Source organism: Homarus americanus, unplaced genomic scaffold (genome assembly GCF_018991925.1).
Source record: "Homarus americanus isolate GMGI-L3 unplaced genomic scaffold, GMGI_Hamer_2.0 scaffold10717, whole genome shotgun sequence".
NCBI lineage: Eukaryota > Metazoa > Arthropoda > Malacostraca > Decapoda > Nephropidae > Homarus > Homarus americanus.
The window spans coordinates 40,843-52,874 of record NW_024735444.1 but is presented as its reverse complement, the minus strand read 5'-3'; the positions used below and the strand labels follow the sequence as shown (position 1 = coordinate 52,874).

The following is a 12,032-nucleotide window of genomic DNA, read 5'->3' as shown; positions in this document are numbered from 1 at the left end:
CACACACACACACACACACACACACACACACACACACACACACACACACACACACACACACACACACACACACACACACACACACACACACACACACACACACACACACACACACACACACACACACACACACACACACACACACACACACACACACACACACACACACACACACACACACACACACACACACACACACACACACACACACACACACACACACACACACACACACACACACACACACACACACACACACACACACACACACACACACACACACACACACACACACACACACACACACACACACACACACACACGTGTTACTTGTATATTATTAGTCAATAAAGTGACTCATTCCCGAAATGTGACTGTATGTTGTTAGCCTTTTGGCTGCAATGTTCTTTTAATAAACTATTAATTATTATTATTATTATTATTATATTATTATTATCACACACACACCCTTGACCACCGGAGGGTCAAGACCTATCAGGCACTGCTCCTGCTCTCGGCGCCCCTTGGCCATGTTCGGCCATTCCCAAGTCCCTCCCCGACCCATCCTCACCACTGGATATCAACATTGTCAAAAGTGACAATTTCATTTCGGAAAGAAGTGGGACCAGTGTTGAACAGTGCTTAAGCCAGTGAACTCAGCACTAGACAGTACCAGTGAGAACAGTGACCCACCAGAGAGATAAGCACCCCTGGGAACTGACTGGTGTCTCCATGACCACGTAAGGTCCGTCATGTCAACACCCGAAGCCGAGTTACTGAACCACGTGGCCAACGAGACCACACACACACACACACACAACTCACGTTCCTTCTTCTTTTAGTACTGTAATGAAAGCTTTTGTTTAACGACCTACCACCCCCATGTCTTTGTATGTAATAAGTAATTTCTGTCCAATATATATTTTCAGCCTTTGGGCTGTTGAAATTTTTCAATAAACCGTTAATTATTATTATTATTATCACACACACACAAAGTGAACAGGTGAATGAGAGTAAGTATTTCTCTTAACCCTTGTTGGTCTCTGTGAACCTGTATTAATGACCTCCCTGTATTAATGAACCTACCTGTGCTGGTGGAGGCTGGAGCACTATGGTGTTCATAATGAGAGGGATGAAGTCTGCCACGTCTTGATACACCTGTTGTTTGTACAGCTGGAACATTAGCACCACAATGATGGGCAGTTCTGTTAGTACCTTGAGTGACAGCACAGCTTGAGGGATCACATTGTATCAAAAAAAATACAACACTTTACTGTATTATCTCCCATACAACTGAACTACAAAAATACAACACTTTACTGTATTATCTCTCATACAACTGAACTACAAAAATACAACACTTTACTGTATTATCTCTCATACAACTGAACTACAAAAATACAACACTTTACTGTATTATCTCCTTATAACTGAACTACAAAAATACAACACTTTACTGTATTATCTCTCATACAACTGTACTACAAAAATACAACACTTTTCGTATTATCTCCCATACAACTGAACTACAAAAAATACAACACTTACTGTATTATTCTCACAACTGAACTACAAAATACAAATACTTTACTGTATTATCTCTCATACAACTGAACTACAAAAATACAACACTTTACTGTATTATCTCCCATACAACTGAACTACAAAAATACAACACTTTACTGTATTATTTCATACAACTGTACTACAAAAAATACAACACTTTACTGTATTATCTCTCATACAATCTGAACAAAAAATACAACACTTTACTGTATATCTCTCATACAACTGAACTACAAAAAATACAACACTTTACTGTATTATCTCTCATACAACTGAACTACAAAAATACAACACTTTACTGTATTATTCTCATACAACTTGAACTGCACAAAATACAACACTTTACTGTATTATCTCTCTATACAACTGAACTACAAAATACAACACTTTACTGTATTATCTCTCATACAACTGAACTACAAAAATACAACACTTTTACTGTATTACTCCTATACAACTGTACCAAAATACAACACTTTACTGGTATTATCTCTATAGCAATGAACTACAAAAAATACAACACTTACTGTATTATCTTCATACAACTGAACTACAAAAATACAACATTTACTGTATTATTCTATACAACTGAACTACAAAAATACAACACTTACTGTATTATCTCTCATACAACTGAACTACAAAAATACAACACTTACTGTATTATCTCCATACAACTGAACTACAAAAAATACAACACTTTACTGTATTATCTCTCATACAACTGTACTACAAAAATACAACACTTTACTGTATTATCTTCATACAACTGAACTACAAAAATACAACACTTACTGTATTATCTCCCATTACAACTGAACTACAAAAATACAACACTTTACTGTATTATCTCCCCATACAACTGAACTACAAAAATACAACACTTTACTGTATTATCTTCATACAACTGAACTACAAAAACATTTACTGTATTATTCTCATACAACTGAACTACAAAAATACAACACTTTACTGTATTTTCTCTATACAACTGTACTACAAAATACAACACTTTACTGTATTATTCCCATACAACTGAACTACAAAATACAACACTTACTGTATTATCTCTCATACAACTGTACTACAAAAAATACAACACTTTACTGTATTATCTCCCATACAACTGTATTAAAAAATACAACACTTTACTGTATTATCTCCCATACAACTGAACTACAAAAATACAAATACTTTACTGTATTATCTCTCATACAACTGAACTACAAAAATACAACACTTTACTGTATTATCTCTCATACAACTGAACTACAAAAATACAACACTTTACTGTATTATCTCTCATACAACTGAACTACAAAAATACAACACTTTACTGTATTATCTCCCATAAACTGAACTACAAAATACAACACTTTTACTGTATTATCTCCTATACAACTGAACTACAAAAATACAACACTTACTGTATTATCTCCCATACAACTGTACTACAAAAATACAACACTTTACTGTATTATCTCCCATACAACTGAAATGTAACAGGTGAGGGGCTGACAGTGATGTACAGGTGAGCCAGGTAACAGGTAGGGGGCTGACAGTGATGTAACAGGTGAGGGCTGCCAGTGGTGTAACAGGTGAAGGGCTGTGATGTAACAGGTGAGGGGCTGACAGTGATGTAACAGGAGGGGCTGCCAGTGGTGTAACAGGTGAAGGCTGACAGTGGTGTAACAGGTGAAGGGGCTGACAGTGATGTAACAGGTGAGGGGCTGCCATGATGTAACAGGTGAAGGGCTGACAGTGGTATACAGGTGAAGGGGCTGCCAGTGATGTAACAGGTGAGGGCTGACAGTGATGTAACAGGTGAGGGCTGCCAGTGGTGTAACAGGTGAAGGGGGCTGCCAGTGGTGTAACAGGTGAAGGGGGCTGACAGTGATGTAACAGGTGAGGGGCCAGTGGTGTAACAGGTGAAGGGGCTGACAGTGATGTAACAGGTGAGGGCTGCCAGTGGTGTACAGGTGAAGGCTGACAGTGATGTAACAGGTGAGGGCTGACAGTGGTGTGACAGGTGAGGGAGCTGACAGTGGTATAGAGGGGCTGCAGTGGTGTAACAGGTGAAGGGGCTGCCAGTGATGTAACAGGTGAGGGGCTGCCAGTGGTGTAACAGGTGAGGGGCTGCCAGTGGTGTAACAGGTGAAGGGGCTGACAGTGATGTAACAGGTGAGGGGCTGACAGTGGTGTGACAGGTGAGGGAGCTGACAGTGGTGTTACAGGTGAGGGCTGCCAGTGGTGTAACAGGTGAAGGGGCTGCCAGTGATGTAACAGGTGAGGGGCTGCTGGTGTAACAGGTGAGGCTGCCAGTGGTGTAACAGGTGAGGCTGCCAGTGGTGTAACAGGTGAAGGGGGCACAGTGGTGTAACAGGTGAAGGGGGGCTGACAGTGATGTAACAGGTGAAGGGGCTGACAGTGGTGTAACAGGTGAAGGGGACTGACAGTGGTGTAACAGGTGAACACAGTGGTGTAACATGAAGGGACTGACAGTGTGTAACAGGTGAAGGGGACTGACAGTGGTGTAACAGGTGAAGTGACAGTGGTTTAACAGGTGAAGGGGCTGAGTGGTGTAACAGGTGAAGGGACTGAGGTGGTGTAACAGGTGAAGGGGGACAGTGGTAACAGGTGAAAGGGACTGACAGTGGTGTAACAGGTGAAGGGCTGACAGTGGTGTAACAGGTGAAGGGACTGACAGTGGTGTAACAGGTGAAGGGGGCTGACAGTGGTGTAACAGGTAAGGCTGACAGTGGTGTAACACGTGAAGGGGGCTGACAGTGGTGTACCAGGTGAAGGGGCTGACAGTGGTGTAACAGGTGAAGGGGGCTGATGTAACAGGTGAAGACAGTGGTGTAACAGGTGAAGGGGGCTGACAGTGGTGTAACAGGTGAAGGGGCTGACAGTGGTGTAACAGGTGAAGGGGCTGACAGTTGTGTAACAGGTGAAGGGGGCTGACAGTGATGTAACAGGTGAGGGGCTGCCAGTGGAACAGGTGAAGGGGCTGACAGGTGTAACAGGTGAAGCTGACAGATAACAAGTGAAGGGGGCTGACAGTGATGTAACAGGTGAGGGGCTGCCAGTGGTGTAACAGGTGAAGGGGGCTGACAGTGGTGGTAACAGGTGAAGGGGCTGACAGTGGTGTAACAGGTGAAGGGGGACAGGGTGTAACAGGTGAATGACAGTGGTGTAACAGGTGAAGGGCTGACAGTGGTGTAACATGTGAAGGGGCTGACAGTGGTGTAACATGAAGGGGCTGACAGTGGTGTAACAGGTGAAGGGGCTGACAGTGGTGTGACAGAAGGGGCTGACAGTGGTGTGACAGATGAAGGGGCTGACAGTGGGGACAGGTGAAGGGGCTGGACAGGTGTGACAGGTGAAGGGGCTGACAGTGGTGTGACAGGTATGGGGCCACAGTGGTGTGTGACAGGTGAAGGGCTCCACAGTGGTGTGACGGGTGAAGTGCTGACAGTGATAGGAGGTAATGGGGCTGACAGGTGTGACAGGTGATTGGACTGAGTGGTGTGACAGGTGAAGGGGGCTGACAGTGGTGTAACAGGTGAGAGGCTGACAGTGGTGTAACTGTGAAGGGGCTGACAGGGTGTAACAGAAGGGCTGACAGTGGTGTAACAGGTGAAGGGGCTGACAGTGGTGTACAGGTGAGGGAGCTGACAGTGGTGTTACAGGTGAGGGAGCTGACAGGGGTGTAAAGGTGAAGGGGCTGACAGGTAACAGGTGAGGGGGCTGACAGTGGTGATAACTGGTGAAGGGGCTGACGGGGTGTAACAGGTGAAGGGGGCTGACAGTGGTGTAACAGGTGAAGGGGCTGACAGTGGTGACAGGTGAAGGAGCTGACAGTGGTATTACAGGTGAGGGGGGCTGACAGTGGTGTGACAGGTGAAGGGGCTGACAGTGGTGTGACAGGTGAGGGAGCTGACACGTGACAGGTAAGGGAGCTGACAGCTGAACTTATTCTACCATAATATAAATAATTGGATGACCTGACTATTAGCCATCCACCTAACCCAGTGGTTCTCAACCTGGGGCTATGACCCAAGGAGCCACAAGTAGCTGTTATAAAACGCCCAAATAATGTTGAATCTGAATTAAACAAAACTTGTATTACTTATTGACTTGGCAGAAGAGAATTATTCTTTTTCATCATTTTGTTTAATCATAATCTAATAATACAATTTTAATATATACAAACTTGGTGCTATTTTTTTTTTTTTTTTGATTATTTAAGATTACAGGTCCAGTTCCTGTTCTGGGACGGGCGCTGGACCGAGTCGCTGCACTGGCCTGTTCAGTACGTGTCCGGTATGATCTCAGTCTGGCCTGGGATACCATCACGAAACCAGTGGAGTATTGTTCTGGACCATATATTGTGTTTGAGCTTGGTCAGCATAATATACCTATAATTGGTGTTATTATTTTGTTTCATAATTCATGTGGTCGCTGCTACGTGGGGAAATATTTGTACACTTCCTTTATTAATTATTTCCTTATTTATTGGTGCCATTGTTGTTCATACTATTCTTTACTTATATAATCCCATTTTAGTGTGCTAAATTAGTATGACTCACTATTCTTCTTATTCTTCCAAGTTGGGCAGTGCTTGTCAAAGGAGGCGTGTTCTTGGTTTACAGGAAGTACACTTCAGCTTGCTAGCTTGAGGTGAATGTTTACCTGTGCATGTTTGTGTATGACTGTATGTGTGTTTTATGTGTGAATGCATGGAGTGAGTGGATGTGACTGGTGTGTGTGTTTGCCATTCTAACTTGTCCTATTTATCTGTCCTTCTTTATCATTCTTTAGTCTTTATCACTTGTCTGTTTGTCTGTTCTGGGAAAAAAATGAAGGAGGCCACAAGGATGTTGAAAATTCCTCAAGGGGGTAATGGAGTGAAAAAGGTTGAGAACCACTAACCTAACCTAACCTAACCTAACCTAACCTAACCTAACCTAACCTAACCTAACCTAACCCCCCCCTACGTAGTTTTATTTTTTTTTTTTAGGATTGGCCTACCAGCACAGGTCAATGACCCACAACAGGGCCTAGGGGACGAAAATATAATAATAATAATAATAATAATAATAATAATAATAATAATAATAATAATAATAATAATGCAGTATAGTCTGCGTTTGATATTTTATACGTGATTTGCCATTCGCAACACCTGTCCAGGCGATAATTGTGTTATCTTGATAAGCTCTGCATATATCATTATAGCGGCGAACAGAGTGCTGGGCACTGGCGTCAGGCTCGTGCCGATGGCGTCGCGGACTGTGATTGAGCCACGTATCCTTACCACCCACACACCCCTCTGCCGTTTGGGTGGCAAATTATGAAGAAAGAAGCTTAGTCACTCTTAAGTAATGATAAATGAATATCCAGGCCTTCAGTGCCAACTGTCAAATCTTATCTCAAATAAATAAATAAACAAATAAACGCCAGACATTCTGTCACCCCCCCCTCTTCCCACCACCCTCGTGTTCCAAGATAAAAGATTGGTGATTTCTTTATGTTTATTTTATATAATATTTCAGACTAAAGTTAGGATAATATAATTTGCATTGCTGAAATCCTTGCAAGACAGAGATTAATTTGAATATAAGCATCATATATTTTGCTCAAGATATAAAAAATTTCGTACATTAGTGTACAGTACTGTAGTACATTTTATAAAAAGTTTTTCAATTGTATTTTTGGGTAGATTTACATAGATTTTTTTCATTTAATTTCATCCATCTACATGCACACACCATACTAAAAGAAACATAATAGAAATAAATGACGTTAGTGCAAAGCTGGACTGCACATGAACTAATTTGATTACGGTACTAAAATTGTTTTGTCTAGTGCAAATTATAGCATATTTATATTCAAATTAATCAGTATGTTACCAAAAGCCCAGCTATTTAATTATATTCACCCAGGTCATTTCACTGGCTTTTTATTAGAGAGAAGCTTACTCACCTAAGAACGGATAAATATACACGCGTTAGACCTGGGCCTGTGCCAACTGTCAAATGTACTACCTCACCTCCTCCCACGCCCCCTCGCTCGCTCCCACCCTCTCTCTCCCCCATCTGCTTGGCGTTGCTGGAATCCTTGTAAAACAGTGAATAATTTTAATATAAACGTCATGTATTTTGCACAAGAGATAAAAATTGATCACCTGTATCACATTACAGTAGTGATTTAAGAGTAAAAGTGTATATGTACGTATATAGTATTCCACATACACGTAAGTATAAATAAAAAGTTTATGTGATGATCGGACAATGTCCATTTCGGTTAATATCACGTTTCCAAGAACGTATCTAGGTATCTAGGACGTTAACCGGAGCATGACTGTACACTGGTAATCCACACAAGGGGGCGCTTGGAAAATCTGAAACAGATCCACTCAGGACAGCAGCTCATTGAGCACTGCTGGTTTTCCTGTGGTTTCCATGACACACCAACCCGGGAGAGTTGCCGAATACTGTCGGATGTCGACTGGGTAATTTTAGAGGCAGATAAACGCAATAATTCCTGCGACACTCACCCCTTGTTATAGAGGGCCGAGAGTTGCACGACTTTTCGCGGTGGGTGTATGATGTGAAGTACAAGATCGTTCAGGAGTTAGAAAAAGGCACCAGGCAGGTGGATCTGGCCAGACAATATGGAGTGAATGAATCGACGATCCGCACGAACAAGAAGAATGCCGGCAAAATCAATGAACACATGAACATTACCAAGTCTGTAGGTGCCTCGCTGGTGAAATATTGCCACAATAAGGTGCTGCTGAAGAGCGAGAGCTTGTTGGTAAACTACATTATTCGTCAGTCAAGAAGGAACATGGTGGTCGACACTCGGGCAATGCAGGACTACGCCCGAGAACTCTACAAATCAGTGGCAAGAAAAATGGGAGTTGCAGAGCCCAAGCCCTTCACTGCTTCCGCTGGGTGGCTGCAAGGTTTTAAACGACGCAACAAGATCACGAATATTGAGATAGTCGGAGAAGGAGCAAGTGCCGACCGGGCTGCCGCCATGAATTTTCCCGGATTTTTACGGAAAATTATAAAGGAAGGACAGTACACCGACGAACAAGTGTTCAATATGGATGAATCAGGGTTGTACTGGAAGAAATTGCCATCCAAGACCTTCGCAGTCAAGTCTGCGAGCAAGTGTCGGGGGCGCAAAATGCAGAAGGAGCGCATCACCGTACTGTTCACCACCAATGCCTCCGGCACTGCTAAGCTGAAGTTGTCTGTGATCCACAAAGCCTGCAAGCCACATGCCTACAAGAATATGGACATGAGCAAGTTAAATGTCCACTGGCTAACCTCAGGGAAGGCGTGGATGTTCTCTGGTCTGTCCCTCACCTGGTTTGACAACTGTCTCGTTCCTGATTGTCAAGAAATTCTGCGTGGAAAATAATGTGCCATTCAACATTTCGTTGCTCCTCGATAACGCACCAGGACACTCGCCCCTTTTGCTGGATCGTCACCCCAACGTAAAAGTGGTCTTCCTTCCTCCCAACACTAAGTCATTAATCCAGCCCGTGGATTAGGAGTTGATTTGCAAAGTGAAGGCTGCTTTCTCCGCCAAGAAGTTTCGGCTCCTGAACGACTTCACCAACACCAAGGATGAACTGCAAAACTTAGAGAGTGGCACCGACAGTGAGAGCGAGGAACACGAACAAGATCTGGCGGACCATGAAGTGCGAGTCAAGCAGTTCTGGAAACTGTTTAATGTGAAGAAGGCTGTTAAATTCTTGGTGGAGGCTTGGGGGCAGCTGTCTGTGGCAACGATTCGTCATGCGTGGCGACATGTGTTGGAGGGTATCCCAGGTAGGAGGCAGAGGCAAGCGGTAGCTGGTGAGCTGGTCTGTTGCTGTGACATTGGAGAATGCAAGAGAGGCTGCACAAAGTGTTAGAGCCGCAGGCTTCTCCGAGACCACCAACAATGACATCCTGTAGGTAATCAGGCAACCTGAGGTGACTGCCGACGAGATGTTGGAAGATGATGACATCAGTGAGCAGTGAGGTGTTACAGAACAACAAGAGCAGAAACTAACACATGATGATGTGAAGGAGGTCATTGAGTTAGCTGAGAAAATGAAGCTCATCCTTGCCAAAGACCCAGTCAATCATCGCTATGAAGTGTCTAATAACCATCTTTGAAATGCCTGGAGCCCTATGTTCAGCTGTATCACGACCACATCAATGCTAGCCGTCAACAAAACATCACCGAGTTCTTCACCCGCCAACCACCACAGCCACCCCAAGTCAGTGAGAGTGAGGATGTGGACTTCGAGGGGTTTGACTAGGAGGCCCTGCTAGCCTCTGTGGTGGATAGAGCGACAGGTAAGGGCTAATAATCTGCCCTCTGCCTCGGAACCAACCCCCCATCCCCGTGTGCCCAGCCATCTCTTCTACTAACGTAAGTGTTAAAAAACTAATATTATTGATATTTCTCATATATATTAATTGTGTGTCCATACCATCACAAGCATACCATCATAAAATTAAGATGTTATTTTTACTACAATGTACAGTACTGTCGGCGACAGCCAGAAAAAGGGTAGTCTGGTGGTCAGCCCAGTCTCTATTTCAACTAATCCCATAGGTTCTGTTATATTATTTACGTGTTTCGCTTTCTACGCGGACCTCCATGGGTTTAATTAACCACGTAAAACCAGACTATACTGTAGTAATAATAATAATAATAATAATAATAATAATAATAATAATAATAATAATAATAATAATAACATAATAATAATAATAATAATAATAACATAATAATAATAATAATAATAATAAAATAATAATAATACACCTTTTCACATATCCGTTGAGACAGTGTTACATAACTATTTGACAATTTTCATAACCGAATGACAGAACACATTTCGAATGACAATCTAAAATAACTGTTCGTTCATGCTAACGGAAATGATTGACATAAGTTATGAAGTTGACAGACGTGAACAATAAACCGACAGTCTACATATAGTTTGAGAATGTAACAATTGGAGAATGACATACCACCAACAGTTATTTTAGATTGTCATTCGATATGTGTTCTGTCATTCGGTTATGAAAATTGTCAAATAGTTATGTAACAATGACTCAATGGATATGTAAAAAGGTGTAGTATTAATAATAATAATAATAATAATAATAATTATAATACAGTGATCCCTCAGTTAACGAACGCCTCGGTTAACGATTTACCTTCCAAAAGATTCTTAACTTCGGTTAACGAGCAATCCCTCGATTAACGAGTTTCTTACGAGCCGACCTCAACATGTTATCGCTTGCATTTGGCGGTCCACCAGCTGTAGTATTAGTCCGCCAATACAGTTATCAGTTCTAGGGCTTATATTCCTTACCAATTTAGTAAATATCATGAAGTTTATACTATTCAATAATTTTAAAAGTCTAATATTAAATTTTTAAGTCATTTTAACAATTATTGAACATAATTGAAATACAGGAAACTAGTTTTATGCGCGCCAAACAGCCTGTCAACACACCTAACAGGCGTCAGTCTCTGTCTTTTCAGTGGAGGTAACATCTTGCTTGAGACTCTCTTCAACTAAATGCTTTTTTCTGTGTTTTCAAACAAATTATTGGTCATTTTGAAATTTATTTTACATATTGACAATATATAGCGCAGTGCAGTGTTAATTTAAAGAAAATATTCTTTATTTACAGCAATTAAACTTAAAATATCACGTGTTGAGATTGTGTTTGAATCCAGCATGGGGCCTAAGAAATCTAGAAAAGCGATTTCAATCCAAGTTAAGAAGGAAATTATTAAAAAATATGAAGAGGGCATTTGAACAAATGTGCTATGCAAAGAATATGGCGTGTCGACATCAACTGTGTCGACAATTCTTGCACAGAAAGACAAATTCAAGGAAGTGAAAGTGAGAGACAAATCTACCAGGTTACTTCTCATCTGGATTAGGGAAAAACAGATGAAAGGTGATTCAGTTTCTACTGAATTTATTTGTGAAAGAGCCAGGGCAATATACGAACATTTAAAGACAGATCAACCTGGTTCTTCAGGCACAGACTTTGAAGGTTTTAGGGCCAGCAAGGACTGGTTCAAAAAATTTAAGAAAAGAAGTGACATATTTAGTGTAGTTAGGCATGGTGAGGCTGCCAGTGCTGATAAGGAAGGGGCAGCAAAGTTTTTAGTGGAGTTTAAAGAACTGATGGATACAGAAAATTATCTTCCACAGCAAGTGTGCAATGTGGACGAAACTGGGCTGTTCTGGAAAAAGATGCCCAAAAGAACATTCATCACCAGAGATGAAGCCTCTTTACCTGGGCATAAACCCATGAAAGACCGTCTCACTATATTGCTTGGTGCCAATGCTTCAGGGGATTTCCGACTGAAGCCTATGCTTGTCTACCACTCTGAGAACCCCAGGGTGTTCAAGCAACAAAAAG

At 41.9% G+C, this 12,032-nt stretch overlaps 1 protein-coding gene across 1 annotated transcript in view; it reads right to left on the bottom strand.

Annotated features, from left to right (window-relative positions):
* Positions 1-12,032, bottom strand: part of LOC121871111 (transformation/transcription domain-associated protein-like) — a gene marked incomplete at its 5' end in the record, with an annotated part of 56,115 nt that overhangs the window by 26,603 nt on the left and 17,480 nt on the right. Inside the window, one exon of the mRNA XM_042373260.1 lies at positions 1,083-1,251. Coding sequence (XP_042229194.1) covers positions 1,083-1,251 — 169 coding nt within the window. The remainder of the gene's footprint in view (positions 1-1,082; positions 1,252-12,032) is intronic.